The sequence below is a fragment of the Antechinus flavipes genome, chromosome 3 (genome assembly GCF_016432865.1).
Source record: "Antechinus flavipes isolate AdamAnt ecotype Samford, QLD, Australia chromosome 3, AdamAnt_v2, whole genome shotgun sequence".
In the NCBI taxonomy this organism is placed as follows: domain Eukaryota; kingdom Metazoa; phylum Chordata; class Mammalia; order Dasyuromorphia; family Dasyuridae; genus Antechinus; species Antechinus flavipes.
In genome coordinates this window covers 633,084,272-633,101,566 of record NC_067400.1, presented here as the reverse complement: position 1 = coordinate 633,101,566, position 17,295 = coordinate 633,084,272, and the positions used below count along the sequence as shown (strand labels likewise).

Genomic DNA, 17,295 nt, shown 5'->3' with positions numbered 1-17,295 from the left:
AGAGAGAAAGTTGTGGGCGGAGGAAGGGGAGGAAGGAAGTGAGCTGGGGATGTTGCTAAGTTTTTCCCTTGACCCTTCCCCATCCAGAAAGTCGAAGTGACAAAGCCAAAAGGCTCTTCCGACATTACACCGTGGGCTCTTATGACAGCTTTGACGCCCCCAGGTAAGGATTCTTTCAATCCCCCTGCTCTGGTCCTCCCTAATTGATCAATACGCGCTCCAACACCATTTCCCACCCCATTCCTAGATTGTTCTATGTGGGAGGTGCCTTTGAGGTCATTTTGTGCTAGCTACTTATTTTGTAAAGAGCAAATTGAGCCCAGAAAAGGCAAAGGGCTTTCCTGAGATCATGCAGCTGGCAGAGGTAGAAGCAGGATGAGAATTCAGACAAATCTGATCTCTGATCTTGTGTCCAGCGTACCATCTTTCCCCGCCAGGTCACAGCTCCTTAAATGAAGACCTTTCTCCTTCCCCCCAAGGGGATGCTCTCAGAAGGGAATCCTGACTCTGCTGAGGAGGGCCAGAATTAGCTATGGGAGACAAATACATCCTAACTTTCCAGTTCCTCTCCCATGTCTACACAATCCGGAATCAGAGGCTAGGGGAAAACAATAAGCACATGTTCCATCTCCCTAATACTCATAGCCAGACAAGTGCATCCTGGCCCTGGGGGCCTAGGCTGGGAAAAATTGGACTTGGGGGCACAAGGGGAAGGAGGGGGCGGTAAAAGGATGTGCTGGCCTATTTTCTCTCTCTAGCTGCTGAATGATCTTCTGAAACTAGTAGATGCAAGCGGTTGCACTTGGTTTGGGGAGGAAGGGGTCTGGAAGGGGAAGGACCTGTGTGTGGATATTTGTGGATGTGAACCCGCTCCCCAGGCTAGTATACCTTTATGCACCTGTGTATTTCTGTGACTATATGTGAATTGGAGTATGTTTCCCCGAATGTGTATTTTCCAATGAGTCTGCTCAGCCGTTCATTCATGGCTATTTATTAACCAGCTAAGATGTGCAAAGCGTATACGAATGAGGTGAAGCTAGGGTGTGTGACCAGTGCATGTGTCTGGGTGTAGCTGTGCCCCGGTGGGAGCGGCTGTGTCCTTTTACTAATAACATACTCTGGAGCGTGTGTGTGACTCCTGGGTACGGGCAGGGGCTTTTCGGAGTGGGTGACTTTATGTCTCGTCGTGGGTGAGCGAGCCCGTTATGTGTTTCCTCCCTGGGTTTCTGCTTCGGATCCTGTGGATTGGGGCGTTTTCCTCCAAGCGTGTGTATCCCTTGTCCCTGTCTCCACGGGTATGCTCCTGAACCTGTCTGTTTGTCCCTGTCCCTGTGAGTGGCTGAGTTGGCAGAGCGCACGTGTGTGCCCACTGCGCTTTCTGTCGCCCTCCGTGCCTGGCTTCTTGGGTCCCCACAAGGCCTGCGTCTGGGTCTCTGGGAAGCTCTGGCTGTCTCTGCTCCCAGAACTGAAGCCTACAGGGAGAAGGAAGCCCAGTTAATGGCTTAGATCACTCAGGAAGCCCTGCATTGATAGTGTTGGTACATTAAATGTGTCCCAAATCCATGTGTCCGTATTCTGGCCAGTGGAAAAGGATTTGAGGGTGGATGGAGGGAGAAGGGGGACTCGGGGAGAGGAACTGTGCTCTCCTGCTCCTGTATTTGTGCCTGAGGCACTGGCCCTATTCACACCCCCAGGAAGACTTCTCTCCCGTCCCCCCCCCCAAGTGCTCCAGGGTTTGTCTGCCTCTCTTTCTAGGACAGCTTCTCTTTTCCTGTGCCCCTCTGTGGGCCTCTCCTTGTCTCCCCTCCCCCACCCCTTCCCTCTCTCTAACTCTGCCCTTGGCTCCCTGCTCTTTCTCCTTGTATTCTCTCACCCTCCTGCTAGTGGTGTCTGAAGTTGAGAGCCAATGTGCTGAGGCTCTTTCTGAATCCCTACCACACTAGGGTTCACCCTGGCGATCCCTTCCCGTTTGTGCACGTGTGTGTGTCAGTGAGTGCGAGAGACCCGGCCATGGGACCCAGAGAGAGCCTGGGAGGGGGAGAGCCCGCCTCCCCTCCCCCGCAGCTCCGGGGGGCTCCCTGGCCCGACCAGCTTGTGCCGGAGCTTTGGCCAGGACGCTTGCTGGGCGCCCGTCATGCTCTCTCTGCCCCTGCTTGTGCAGTGTGGTTTGTTTTGTGTTGTGTGTTCTCTCCTCTCTCACTCAGTCTGCACCTGCGCGGGAGGGCTCTGGAGGGAGGAGAAGTGGAGGGGGGGACCCAGACCGGAAGTGCCTCCCCCTGCTTCTCCTCCTCCCCCCCTTCTCGCCCCTCCCCCTTCTCCCGCCAAGGGGGCCCCTGCGTTCCCCTCCAGGTCTCCCCTCCCCCCTCCTCACTCCCAGCCCCCCTACGCAGCCCAGCGCAGGATGCCAAGGGGTTAAAGCCAGGCGCCTGCCCGCCTGCCTCCCGCTCTGTCAGCGGTGCTGAAACCGGCGGCGCTGTCCCTGGTGCTGAACCCCGGCGCTGTCCGTGGTACTGAACCCAACCCCCCCTACCCGCGCCCCCCAGCATGTGAGCCTCCCTCTCCCTACCCCCCTTCCTCCCTGCCCCCCCGGGGGGGGTCGTGCCCCCTCCCTCCCCCGGCGCGGGTCAGCATGAGGTGGGGCCTGGGGGCCCGGACACGGGGGACGCGGGGGCGGCCGGGACCGGGGCCGGGGCCAGGGCGATGGCTTTGTCTGCGGCCGGTGGCAGTAGCGGTGAAGGGGGGGGCCCCCTGCCGCAGCCGCCCCCCCTGTCCTCCAGCTGGCCGGCCCTGGGGCCCCGGCGGCGCAGCGTCTGGTATATCTACAGGTAATGGAGCCCCCAAACACCCCCTTCCCCCCTCCTCCCATTGGATGGATCCCTTTCCCAGGATCTCTTTTTTTCCAGTCCCCCTAGGCCACAAATCCCCTCTCCCAAGACCTCCTCTTCATTGCCTCTCCCTTCCTCAACACTTTCACTGGATTCTGCCCTTACCCCACAACCCCCTCTTAATTTCCCACCTCTTTAACCCATCTTCTCCTTCCCTGGTCGCTTCTGAACCCCTCCCCCAACTTCAGGAATACTCTATCTCCAGCCCTTTCATCCCGGCCCCCTACCTTTACCTCTTCATCTCTCCAATCCCATGTCCTTCCTTGACTCTCCAGGCCCCTGAGAACATCTCCCTAATGCCCCTTAATATCAGGACACCACTCTACACATATCCCTTCCCCACCCCCTATCTCCCTCTTTAGCTTACCCCATCAAAAGGCCCCACTCTATTCAGACCCCTTTGGATTTCTCCTTACCTCCCAATCCCGATCCTTAGCCTTCCCCACCTTCATTTCTCTAGCCCTAAGGGGACCTAATTCAGAACCTCTCCTTTTTACCTCTCTTTTCCCTTGACTTTCCTTCTCTCCAGCTCTTGTCCCTTACCCTCTCTCCACAATTCCCTTCCAGGACCTCTCTCCCCAACTATTTACTGAGCTCTTGCCCTGTTTCCCCCAAGTACCCAGTGTCTTCTTAACCCGAGTCACCTTTATTCCAGACCCTTTGCCATAATCTCTCTCTCCAGCTCTGTACCCCAGATTCCCTATGCACTATCTCCACAAATCTCCTCTAGAGCCCAAACTCCTCTGTCTGCTATCCTGACACCCCTCTTTATCACTCAGCTCCCCAACTCCTTTTTCCCACCTTCAAGTGAACCCCCATATACACACTTTTCCAGTCTTTCATCTCTCTGTTCCCCCTTTTCCCATTCACCCCTCCCAGAGCAAGCAAACCCCTTCACCCCATTCATCCCCCTCTCTCCATTCACAGTCATTCACCGCCCCCCTATCATACACACACCCCGCCCCCTCTTTCTCTCCCCTCCCCTTTCCCTCACTGCATGTCACTATGCGACTGTGTCAGAAGGGGAGGAAGGGAGGGAGAGAGAGAGAGAAAGAAGGATGGAGAGAAATTGTGTGTGTGTGTGTGTGTGTGTGTGTGTGTGTGTGTGTGTAAAATGGTGGATTTTTGTCTGACCCCGAGTCCTATGTATCTAGGTCTCTGCTCACATATTCCTGTGTGATGGCCTATGTCTCACAGCAATATCATACATGTCTAGGGAGACCATGTGTTATGGTGTGTGGGCAGGGGGGAGTGTCCAGTGGTTACATATGCCTCTGTATGCTTCTTTCCAAGCATTGGGGTCTCTATGGCAATTTTCCCACATCTGTCATGGTTTCTATCTCCACGTGTTTTCTCAGGCATCTATGTCCCTCTTCTTATCCCCTATGTGTGCCCCAAATATTATGTGAGTTTTATGGTCTAAATAGCTGTTTGTCTGCCTGCCTGTATATCTGTCCATCCATCCATCCATCCATCTCTCTATCTATCCATCCATCCATCATTATCTATCCACAGAAGAGCTTGTACATACTAGGGTCTCTGGTCTCTGGCGCCAGTATAAGGTACAATATAAGGATCTCTTGGGGGTAGGTCCATATTCACATGCTTTATAAATCTGTATGTCTGCCTGCCTGTCCATATGCAGGACTTTCTCTCCTCCCACCCCCTCCCCATCCTTACCCTTGCCATGTCCACATGCTGTTTGTAATGTTCTTTTCAGGAGATGATGGCTCCCTCTGCTTTTTGGGACTTCATTCAGACAAGTTAGCCCACATGGGAAGAGGTGGGAGCACACAGGCCCCCACTTACAGAGAAGAATGGTGTGGGAGGGATCCTGAATGAGTGGGGGGGAGCAGACGGGGGTGGAGGGGCAGGGGAGGAAAGAGGGGCTGCATTCTTTGGGTGTGAGTCGTGCGGGCCAGGCCCTACTGCTGAGGGATCCTGCAGGGGTCTCTGAAAGTGTGCCAGATGTGCCTACATGGATGGGGTGCTGGGAAGGGCAGAGGAGGGATACAAACAGAATCTACCAAAGAGGGGTAAAGAAAAAGGCATCTAGGTGGGGTACCAAGAGATGTGAGGGAGGCAGCATAAGAAAAGGAGATGAGGGTAGTAGCCTTCATATAGCAAGGGTAAAGTGTAGTAAGGGTAAAGGCATATCTGAAGGGTTGGAGAATATGAGAGACAAGGGGGAAATGGGGGCAATGAAAGGACATAGAGGGGTTGGATGGAGGATGGGAAGAGGCTATGGGGAATGAGGATATAAGAAATGAGAAGAGGGCAGAGGTAAGGAGTAGATAAAAGGGGTGAAGGGGAAGATGAAGAGAATACATGAGAATGAGGGGAACTACAGGACTTGGGGGGAGGATGGAGAGAAGAGGCTATATGGAGGAAGAGAATCCAATGTGATTAGGAGAAAGAAGAAGGTGCAAGGAGGATGGAGATTTTTTTTTTACCATTCTATGATTTCATTAGCATACAGAATCCCCCCCCATAAGAAAACTACCCTGAGTGGGGAAGTTCGGGGGGGGGGGAATGAGAAGGAGACGGAAGTGGCTCCGAATGAAAGCAGATGTAGGCAAGTGAGGGTGAGCGGGAGAGGCTGTGAGGAGATGTGTGGGGGTACAGGAGGGATTCAGAGGTATTAAAGGACATGTGAGTTGGGAAGGGGAAGGTGGGAAGTAGTGAGTATACTTAGTGAGTATAAGAAAGCTATGGAAATTACCCATGCATAGGCTTTGTGAATAAAAAGCTTTAATAATAATTTAAAAAGAAAGCTATGGGGGCATGAGGAGATGCATCATGATGAAGGGATAAGAGGAGGGAGACATGTGGCTGTTACTGGAGCCTGTGAGAACTCTGGGCAAATGATGTGGGTTTGATTCAGAAACTTGGAAGGGGATCCTGAGGAGCCAGGGACCAGGGCTTTCAGGAAGAATATGGGAGAGGTGAGGGAAATATGGAGTGCTGGAGTCACGGATTTAGGGTGGAGAACTATGACTACTCCAGCTTCCTCACAGAGGAGAGCCCAAGGCCCAGGCTAAATGATTGTCCCGAATACAAGGGAAATAACAGAGCAGAACCCAGTTCTCCTTCCTCAAATCCAGAGCATTTTCCACTATGGCACATTACCTTCCTGGGGGGTGAGGTGGATAGGAAGCAGTGGTATTGTGGTGATGGGACCCATTTCAGGCAGCTTCGATGGCCTCCCTCCTCCTCTGCCTTCAACCTCCCGAAGTCCTCCTTCCTTTTTCCTTAGACTTCTTTTCATGGGTGGAGAGCTTGAATGCACGCTTGTCTCTTGTTCTCACACTTCTTTTTCAAATCTGTAAGGAGCATTGAGGTTCCCAGTGAGTTACGAAGTGCCTGGTCCCTGCCATGAAGGCGGAGGGCTGTTCTTTGATGGATCGTTCCGGGTACACATTGTGCACATGTGCTGGTGTATCAGTAAGTGGGCTTGCACATACGTGCGTATCTGGGCTGTACTATTCTGCTGTAAAGCCCCCTGAGGTCAGTGTGTGTGTGTGTGTGTGTGTGTGTGTGTGTGTGTGTGCAGGATAGGAGGTCTGTGAGAAGGCGAGAACACATATCCATGCAATGTGCTTTATGGGAGAACAGCACAGGGGTCACAAGGTACTGTCACAATGGAGGCCGTGTTGTGGGAAGTAAACTGAGGCAAGAGAGCCGAGGTGATTTTGGAATGGGCCACGTGATGGCCAGAGGAGGCAGCTGTGTGGCCCTGAAGGGGCTGAGAGCCCGTGAACTGGAGGTGAGCAGGCTGGGATGTAGGTAGGCTTCCTGCCCCTCTCCACATTTGGGGTTTCTTGATACAGCCAGAGTTTGAGTTGCTAGACCTGAGCATAGAATATTTGTGGGAGCAGCAAGGTGGGGTACGAGTGTATATTATGCTGGAAGCTGCTGTGGGAGGTGGGGGAGAACTCTATAGGGAATATTATTGGAATATTAGGGTATTTAGAAAGAGTGTTACTGGATTACTTTGCGGTTTATAATGAGGGTCCAAGTTCCCGTCAAGCTGGGGTAGATCATGGAGAAAGATGGAGTGTTGCGGATTCGATCTGTGATGCTGGAAGTGCCGAGGAAGTGGGTCAAATGGTACATGAGGGGGCTAAGTTGGGCTGAAGGCTTGTGTCCGGGTGTTTGTGCGACCAGAGAAGAGACCAGACGTGGCTGACCACCAGCTCTCTCTGGAACCGAGCAGACAAGGGGTCAGCCGGCATCTGGGGAAAGCAAGGAAGAGCCCAGTATTTGCTGAGGCAGTCCCGCCCACATCTGGGCACCTAAAATCGTTAGAAAGTGCTATTTTCCCATCATCCCATGACTGCAGGCTCTCCCCATGTCTGGGGCTTCCAAGTGGAAGCTCTTCTCAACACAACAACCCTTCAAAAGCTTGGAGGCCGTGAGTACGTCTCTCCTGAGGTTTTCTTCTCCAGCCTAAACATGACCGGTCCCATGCTACGGCCTCAAAGCTCCTGGGAGACTAGCTTCCTCCCTCCAATCTGGGAGCACCTGGTGTGGGCAGAGCAGGGCAGCCCTCCCCCCAGGGGGCTTCCTGCCCCTCTCCACTTTTGGGGTTTCCTGATGCAGCCGGAGTTTGAGTTGGAGGTTGCTAGACCTGAGCATAGAATATTTGTGGGAGCAGCAAGGTGGGGTACAAGTGTATATTGTGCTGGAAGCTGCTGTGGGAGGTGGGGGAGAACTCTATAGGGAATATTATTGGAATATTAGGGTATTTAGAAAGAGTGTTACTGGATTACATTGCGGTTTATAATGAGAGTTTCCTGCAGTTATGGGAGAAATTAAGAACATTGGTAGATCATGGAAGGTGTTGGTACTTGCGGAAGGTTTGTCTGGGTGGATTTTTGTTTTATCTGGCTCTGGATCCTGGGCTATAGAGGTGATCCGAAGGCTGCTGGAGGTGTCCCAGAGTAGAGAGAATCCACTTCTGGGCCCCAGGTGTCTGAACGGGCGTTTGGATTCCCTTTAGTGACGCACCGAATGTCCCTAGCCCATTCCGGGGACTGTGGGGTACTGCTGGCAGGTAGCCAGGACGGTGGAAGTGCACTGAGTCATATTGGGGTTCTGTGGCACGTTATTGGGATGTCCTCCAGGAATGCTTTGGGCTGTGTGAGCTGCTCTGAACTGAATGAATTTCGTGTGTATTTGGTCTGGGATTGGCTATTACCAGAGAAGAGGGGTGTGTGATTGCATTTGATTGGAGTATCCTGAGGCACATGAATTGACTATTAGAACTATAAGAAGACAGGGATTATTTCCTCGGGGATCCCTGGAATCCCTAGGTGGTAGGGCACAGATAGGGTGGCGATCTTTAGGTCAGGAAGACCTGGATTCGAGATCTGCCTCTAGCGTACTAGACCTGTGGCTCCAGGAGAGTGTCTTAGACACTCAGCCCATGAGACAGCTCCCTAGCACTGTGCATTACGAAAGAGCTCTCTCCCTTGGTGAAGGGAGTTTCCACAAGGAGGAAATAACAGTTTTGCGCCCCTCCAATCCCTTGTGCCTAGCATAGTAGAGAGCATACAGTAGGGGGTTAATAAATGCTTTTCATTGCTCCCCACATCTGGAAGGCTTTTCCTCCTACCTCTGCCTCTTGAAATCCTGAGCTCCCTGGAGCTCAGGCCACGGGTCTCCTGAGACTCTCTCTGATCCCCTCAAGAGCTGACACTCCTTGCCCCCTACCCCTAAACTGGCTCTGGATTTATTTTGAATAGCTCTGGTGTGGACGTCTCTGGGTAGAGTCTAAGCTCCTCTAGGTCAGGATCTAGTTGACTTCATATTTGTATTCCTGGGGCCTAGCACAGTGTCCAGCACATAGTAGATTCTTACTGAATGCTCTGTGTGTATTTGCTGAGGCATCTACTGGAGGTGTGATGGACGTTTCCAGAGTATCCTTGGGGTGGGATGGTGTTTGCCAGGTTACACCCGGAGCTTTAGGGGTATCGAGGTATATAACTGGAGTACATGTGGCACTTTGCATATTAGAAATATCCCGGGTGGCCCCCCGCTGCATCATGGGGATTTCTGTATATTGACCTGACCTGAGACGTAGGGTTAGTTCCTAGAGTGCCTTTGGCCCGCGTTGGGACGTTATGGAAGCCTATGGGTAGGTGATTATGATGGAAACATATTTCAGACACGGTTGGGAATCAAAGTCTAATACAGAGAGCTTTGGGATATTCCTGACATGTACCAGAGGTACATACAGAGCATATTTGAGTATTATTGAAGCTTATTAGGGCCATATTTTGGAATTATTGCCATATTGTCTTGGACTAGGTATAATTGGAGCATCCTTAAGGCATACCTGGATTTGGGAGCATATGGGAATCTTAGGATAAGGAGCACATCGGGGAGGGGGTATCCTAGAGCACGTCGGGGAGGAGGGCCTAGAGCACGTCGGGGAGGGGGTATCCTGGAGCACATCGGAGAGGGGGTATCCTAGAGCACGTCGGGGAGGGGGTATCCTGGAGCACATCAGAGAGGGGGTATCCTAGAGCACGTTGGGGAGGGAGTATCCTAGAGCATGTTGGGGAGGAGGGTATCCTAGAGCACGTCGGGGAGGGAGTATCCTAGAGCACGTCGGGGAGGAGGGTATCCTAGAGCATGTCGGGGAGGAGGATATCCTAGAGCACGTCGGGGAGGAGGGTATCCTAGAGCACGTCGGGGAGGGGGTATCCTAGAGCACATCGGGGAGGAGGGTATCCTAGAGCACGTCGGGGAGGAGGGTATCCTAGAGCACGTCGGGGAGGAGGGTATCCTAGAGCACGTCGGGGAGGGGGTATCCTGGAGCACATCGGAGAGGGGGTATCCTAGAGCACATCAGGGAGGAGGGTATCCTAGAGCACGTCAGGGAGGAGGGTATCCTAGAGCACGTCGGGGAGGAGGGTATCCTAGAGCATGTTGGGGAGGAGGGTATCCAGAGTGCAGTGGATATAAGTTCGGTCATTCCTGGGATTTGGAGTCTGTTAGGAGCTCCTCTTTGCTCCCTTCTCCCATAGGCAGATTTCCTGACCCAGTGACACGAGGCCTGGCTTTGGAAGTTCTGGCCCTAGCAGTCCTTGGCCGGGGGACCCTAGTGAAATGAGTGTCTCATCTATAAAAGGGGGATAACGAGGCGTTCCCGCCCCCCTCTCCTTCAGAAACCAACCCTACATATAACAGACCATGGCGGCGAGTGCTTTAGAAAGGAGCTGTAGAATCTCCTTGGAGCACTGCTTTGTCGAGGAAGTCTGTGTAGGTCCTGCCAGGGGCTCGGACCACTTCAAAGTGTGGGGGTCTGCTCACAGCTGAGGAAGACTGGCTCCCCCGGCGTGGGGGTACACTGTCACTGGAGCCCGCTTGAAGCGGGTCTTGGCAAGAGCTTCCTGGGGTGGCCCAAGCATGGTTAGCGTGTGTCTGGGGATGGGCATTGGAGCGTCAGAAAGCCCGGAGTGTGCCGCGGGGCTCAGTGCAGCCTACTGGGATCAGTAGGTATCTGCATAAGGGATACAATCGGATCATTGAATGGGCCCTTCCTTTGGTGGCCCGAGGACCTCGCTGGTCAGGCGCTCGGGCCCCTTGCGCGGTGGCGCCCTTCGGTCTTGCAGAGGTCCTGCTCCCTGCACTCGGGAACTTGGCATGAGGGCCCCATACCTGGGGCATCTGGGAGGGCGAGGAGGGTTGGAAGGTTATTGCTGAGTAAATCAGGCCATGGAGAAGAGGGGGCTGCAAGGAGCTCTGGGGCAGCAGAGAAGGGAGGGAGGAGGTGAGCATCTCGGGTCCTGCTCCACTGCTCTTGCTCTCTCCCCTTCCCCTCACAGTGACTACATCATTAAGGAGAAGACAGTCCTGCTACAGAAGAAGGACAGTGAGGGGTTCGGTTTTGTGCTGCGGGGGGCCAAGGGTGAGTACTAGGAGCCTAAGGGAGGGAAAGGGGCTCTCCAACCGAGAGATCGGGGTTGGGCTCCCCAGCTCTGCTCCTCTAGGAGCTGTGCCCTCTCAGGCTCCTCCCCCCTCCCCACCGACCCTGTCTGCTCCTCCCCGCAGCGCAGACCCCCATCGAGGAGTTCACTCCCACTCCAGCGTTCCCTGCCCTTCAGTACCTTGAATCTGTGGACGAGGGCGGAGTGGCTTGGAGAGCAGGACTTCGGATGGGGGACTTCCTCATCGAGGTGAGCAACCAAGCCGACCCCCAATTCTCCGCTAATTTCTTCGAGTCAGGAACTTGACTTCCAGCGTATGAACACCCTCTCCAGACTTCACGGTCTAGCTCTCCTGACTCCAGGAGCTGTATTCCCCCACACTCGGTGGTCCAGAGGTGGAATGCTGGGCTTAGAGTCGATGAGACCTCAGTAGAGTCTCAGGCCCTTATTAGCTGTGTGATTCTAGGCAGCTCATTCTGTTTGCCTCAATTTCCTCAAGTAGAAAATGGGGATTAAATAATAGCACTTGGGGGCAGCTAAGGGGCACAGTAGATAGAGCACCAGCCCGGAAGTCAGAAGGACCTGAGTTCAAATCTGCCTCAGACACTTTTTAAAAAAAATAATTATAACTTTTTATTGACAAAACCCATGCCAGGGTAATTTTTTACAGCATTATCCCTTGCACTCACTTCTGTTCTGATTTTTCCCCTCCCTCCCTCCACCCCCTCCCCCAGATGGCAAGCAGTCCTTTACATGTTAAATAGGTTACAATTTATCCTAGATACAATATATGTGTGCAGAACCGAACAGTTCTCTTGTTGCACAGGAAGAATTGGATTCAGAAGGTAAAAATAACCCGGGAAGAAAAACAAAAATGCAAACAGTTTACATTCATTTCCCAGTGTTCTTTCTTTGGGTGTAGCTGCTTCTGTCCATCACTGAGCAATTGGAACTGAGTTAGGTCTCTTTGTCAAAGAAATTCACTTCCATCAGAATACATCCTCATACAATATTATTGTTGAAGTGTATAATGATCTCCTAGTTCTGCTCATTTCACTTAGCATCAGTTCATGTAAGTCTCGCCAAGTCTCGCCAGTCCTCTCTGTACTCATCCTGCTGGTCATTCCTTACAGAGCAATAATATTCCATAACATTCATATACCACAATTTACCCAGCCATTCTCCAATGGATGGGCATCCATTCATTTTCCAGTTTCTGGCCACTACAAACAGGGCTGCCACAAACATTTTGGCACATACAGGTCCCTTTCCCTTCTTTAGTATCTCTTTGGGGTATAAGCCTAGTAGTAGCACTGCTGGATCAAAGGGTATGCACAGTTTGATAACTTTTGGGGCATAATTCTAAATTGCTCTCCAGAATGGCTGGATTCCTTCACAACTCCACCATCAACTGCCTCAGACACTTAATACTTCCTGGCTGTGCGACCTTGCTCAAGTCACTTAACTCCAATTGCCTGAGCAAAAAATGAATAAATGAATAAATAAAATTTTAAAAATAACACTTCCCTTGCAGGGCGGTTGTGAGGTCTAAATGAGATAATATTTATAAAGTACTTAGCATTGTGCTTTTACATAGTCAATACTTAATGTTTCTTCCTTCCTTCTTTTTTTTCTTCCTTCTCCCTCAATCCCCATAGTTCCCTCTGCCTTCAGGTTCCTATTCGTCTAGTTCTGGATCCACTTAGGCACAGAGGCATTGTGGGTATCCAGTCCCCAGCGATTCCCCCTCGACTCTATTTCCTATCAGGAATGTCATTGAGCTAAAAGAATTCTGCAGTTCTCCTTCTTGCCAATTTTTCAAGGACTTCATGCCTTGGGAAAAGCGTAAAGGGAGAGATGGTGTTGGATAGGAACACATTTGGGGAGTGATGGATACACGTAGGAGAGAACGGCAGGTATTATGAGGCTACACTGGGAGACAGAGAGGCTACATGGGGGGTCAGGTTAAAATGTGCTCTCAATAGTTAGGGAGAGAGCTAGGCTGATCATGGGAAGGCATGGAATGGGAATGCAGAGTGCTAACAGTCTTCACAGGAAAAGAGAGACCTAGGCAGATGTTACAAGGAACAAAAGTTTTGGAGGAATCAGCAAGCATTTAAGTGCCTGCTATATGTCAGGCACTGTGAGGAGTCAGCAAGCATTTAAGTGCCTACTATATGTCGGGCACTGTGAGGAGTCAGCAAGCATTTAAGTGCCTACTATATGTCGGGCACTGTGAGGAGTCAGCAAGCATTTAAGTGCCTACTATATGTCAGGCACTGAGAGGAGTCAGTAAGCATTTAAGTGCCTACTATATGTCAGGCACTGAAGAGTCAGCAAGCATTTAAGTGCCTACTATATGCCAGGCACTGAGAGGAGTCAGCAAGCATTTAAGTGCCTACTATATGTCAGGCACTGAGAGAAGTCAGCAAGCATTTAAGTGCCTACTATATGTCAAGCACTGAGAGGAGTCAGCAAGCATTTAAGTGCCTACTATATGTCGGGCACTGAGAGGAATCAGCAAGCATTTAAGTGCCTGCTATATGTCAGGCACTGTGAGGAGTCAGCAAGCATTTAAGTGCCTACTATATGTCAGGCACTGAGAGAAGTCAGCAAGCATTTAAGTGCCTACTATATGTCAAGCACTGAGAGGAGTCAGCAAGCATTTAAGTGCCTACTATATGTCGGGCACTGAGAGGAATCAGCAAGCATTTAAGTGCCTGCTATATGTCAGGCACTGTGAGGAGTCAGCAAGCATTTAAGTGCCTACTATATGTCAGGCACTGTAAGGAGTCAGCAAGCATTTAAGTGCCTACTATATGTCAGGCACTGTAAGGAGTCAGCAAGCATTTAAGTGCCTACTATATGTCAGGCACTGTGAGGAGTCAGCAAGCATTTAAGTGCCTACTATATGTCGGGCACTGTGAGGAGTCAGCAAGCATTTAAGTGCCTACTATATGTCAGGCACTGAGAGGAGTCAGTAAGCATTTAAGTGCCTACTATATGTCAGGCACTGAGGAGTCAGCAAGCATTTAAGTGCCTACTATATGTCAAGCACTGAGAGGAGTCAGCAAGCATTTAAGTGCCTACTATATGTCGGGCACTGAGAGGAATCAGCAAGCATTTAAGTGCCTGCTATATGTCAGGCACTGTGAGGAGTCAGCAAGCATTTAAGTGCCTACTATATGTCAGGCACTGTAAGGAGTCAGCAAGCATTTAAGTGCCTACTATATGCCAGGCACTGAGAGGAGTCAGCAAGCATTTAAGTGCCTACTATATGTCAGGCACTGAGAGAAGTCAGCAAGCATTTAAGTGCCTACTATATGTCAAGCACTGAGAGGAGTCAGCAAGCATTTAAGTGCCTACTATATGTCGGGCACTGAGAGGAATCAGCAAGCATTTAAGTGCCTGCTATATGTCAGGCACTGTGAGGAGTCAGCAAGCATTTAAGTGCCTACTATATGTCAGGCACTGAGAGAAGTCAGCAAGCATTTAAGTGCCTACTATATGTCGGGCACTGAGAGGAATCAGCAAGCATTTAAGTGCCTGCTATATGTCAGGCACTGTGAGGAGTCAGCAAGCATTTAAGTGCCTACTATATGTCGGGCACTGTAAGGAGTCAGCAAGCATTTAAGTGCCTACTATATGTCAAGCACTGAGAGGAGTCAGCAAGCATTTAAGTGCCTGCTATATGTCAGGCACTGTGAGGAGTCAGCAAGCATTTAAGTGCCTACTATATGTCGGGCACTGAGAGGAATCAGCAAGCATTTAAGTGCCTACTATATGTCGGGCACTGTGAGGAGTCAGCAAGCATTTAAGTGCCTACTATATGTCAGGCGCTGAGAGGAATCAGCAAGCATTTAAGTGCCTACTATATGTCGGGCACTGTGAGGAGTCAGCAAGCATTTAAGTGCCTGCTATATGTCAGGCACTGTGAGGAGTCAGCAAGCATTTAAGTGCCTGCTATATGTCAGGCACTGTGAGGAGTCAGCAAGCCTTTAAGTGCCTACTATATGTCGGGCACTATGAGGAGTCAGCAAGCATTTAAGTGCCTACTATAGGTCGGGCACTGTGAGGAGTCAGCAAGCATTTAAGTGCCTACTATATGCCGGGCACTGAGAGAAGTCAGCAAGCATTTAAGTGCCTACTATATGTCAGGCACTGAGAGGAGTCAGCAAGCATTTAAGTGCCTACTATATGTCAAGCACTGAGAGGAGTCAGCAAGCATTTAAGTGCCTACTATATTTCAAGCACTGAGAGGAGTCAGCAAGCATTTAAGTGCCTGCTATATGTCAGGCACTGTGAGGAGTCAGCAAGCATTTAAGTGCCTACTATATGTCGGGCACTGAGAGGAATCAGCAAGCATTTAAGTGCCTACTATATGTCGGGCACTGTGAGGAGTCAGCAAGCATTTAAGTGCCTACTATATGTCAGGCGCTGAGAGGAATCAGCAAGCATTTAAGTGCCTACTATATGTCGGGCACTGTGAGGAGTCAGCAAGCATTTAAGTGCCTGCTATATGTCAGGCACTGTGAGGAGTCAGCAAGCATTTAAGTGCCTGCTATATCAGGCACTGTGAGGAGTCAGCAAGCCTTTAAGTGCCTACTATATGTCGGGCACTATGAGGAGTCAGCAAGCATTTAAGTGCCTACTATAGGTCGGGCACTGTGAGGAGTCAGCAAGCATTTAAGTGCCTACTATATGTCGGGCACTGAGAGGAGTCAGCAAGCATTTAAGTGCCTACTATATGTCGGGCACTGAGAGGAGTCAGCAAGCCTTTAAGTGCCTACTATATGTGGGGCACTGTAAGGAGTGAGCAAGCATTTAAGTGCCTACTATATGTCAAGCACTGAGGAGTTAAGTGCCTACTATATGTCGGGCACTGTGAGGAGTGAGCAAGCATTTAAGTGCCTACTATATGTTGGGCACTGAGAGAATCAGCAAGCATTTAAGTGCCTACTATATGTCAAGCACTGAGGAGTCAGCAAGCATTTAAGTGCCTACTATATGTCGGGCACTGAGAGGAGTCAGCAAGCATTTAAGTGCCTACTATATGTCAGGCACTGAGGAGTCAGCAAGCATTTAAGTGCCTACTATATGTGGGCACTGAGAGGAATCAGCAAGCCTTTAAGTGCCTACTATATGTCGGGCACTGAGAGGAATCAGCAAGCATTTAAGTGCCTACTATATGTCGGGCACTGAGAGGAGTCAGCAAGCCTTTAAGTGCCTACTATATGTCGGGCACTGAGAGGAGTCAGCAAGCCTTTAAGTGCCTACTATATGTGGGGCACTGTAAGGAGTGAGCAAGCATTTAAGTGCCTACTATATGTCAAGCACTGAGGAGTTAAGTGCCTACTATATGTCGGGCACTGTGAGGAGTGAGCAAGCATTTAAGTGCCTACTATATGTTGGGCATTGAGAGGAATCAGCAAGCATTTAAGTGCCTACTATATGTCAAGCACTGAGGAGTCAGCAAGCCTTTAAGTGCCTACTATATGTCGGGCACTGAGAGGAGTCAGCAAGCATTTAAGTGCCTACTATATGTCGGGCACTGAGAGGAGTCAGCAAGCATTTAAGTGCCTACTATATGTCAGGCACTGAGAGGAGTCAGCAAGCATTTAAGTGCCTACTATATGTCAGGCACTGAGGAGTCAGCAAGCATTTAAGTGCCTACTATATGTCGGGCATTGAGAGGAATCAGCAAGCATTTAAGTGCCTACTATGTGTCGGGCACTGAGGAGTAGCAAGCATTTAAGTGCCTACTATATGTTGGCACTGAGAGGAATCAGCAAGCATTTAAGTGCCTACTATATGTCAAGCACTGAGGAGTCAGCAAGCCTTTAAGTGCCTACTATATGTCGCGCACTGAGAGGAGTCAGCAAGCATTTAAGTGCCTACTATAGGTCGGGCACTGAGAGGAGTCAGCAAGCCTTTAAGTGCCTACTATATGTCAGGCACTGAGAGGAGTCAGCAAGCATTTAAGTGCCTACTATATGTCAGGCACTGAGGAGTCAGCAAGCATTTAAGTGCCTACTATATGTCGGGCACTGAGAGGAATCAGCAAGCATTTAAGTGCCTACTATGTGTCGGGCACTGAGGAGTAGCAAGCATTTAAGTGCCTACTATATGTTGGGCACTGAGAGGAATCAGCAAGCATTTAAGTGCCTACTATATGTTGGGCACTGAGAGGAGTCAGCAAGCATTTAAGTGCCTACTATATGTCAGGCACTGAGGAGTCAGCAAGCATTTAAGTGCCTACTATATGTCAGGCACTGAGGAGTCAGCAAGCATTTAAGTGCCTACTATATGTGGGCACTGTGAGGAGTCAGCAAGCATTTAAGTGCCTGCTATATGTCGGGCACTGAGAGGAATCAGCAAGCATTTAAGTGCCTACTATATGTCGGGCACTGAGGAGTAGCAAGCATTTAAGTGCCTACTATATGTTGGGCACTGAGAGGAATCAGCAAGCCTTT

General features: G+C 50.7%; 1 protein-coding gene across 2 annotated transcripts in view; it reads left to right on the top strand.

The window, feature by feature from the left end:
- Positions 1-17,295, top strand: part of SHANK1 (SH3 and multiple ankyrin repeat domains 1) — an 83,856-nt gene that overhangs the window by 31,784 nt on the left and 34,777 nt on the right. For both annotated transcript variants that reach the window (XM_051990285.1, XM_051990284.1), the window contains exons 14-16: positions 88-163; positions 10,721-10,803; positions 10,947-11,071. In XM_051990285.1, the coding sequence (XP_051846245.1) occupies positions 88-163; positions 10,721-10,803; positions 10,947-11,071 (284 nt within the window). The remainder of the gene's footprint in view (positions 1-87; positions 164-10,720; positions 10,804-10,946; positions 11,072-17,295) is intronic.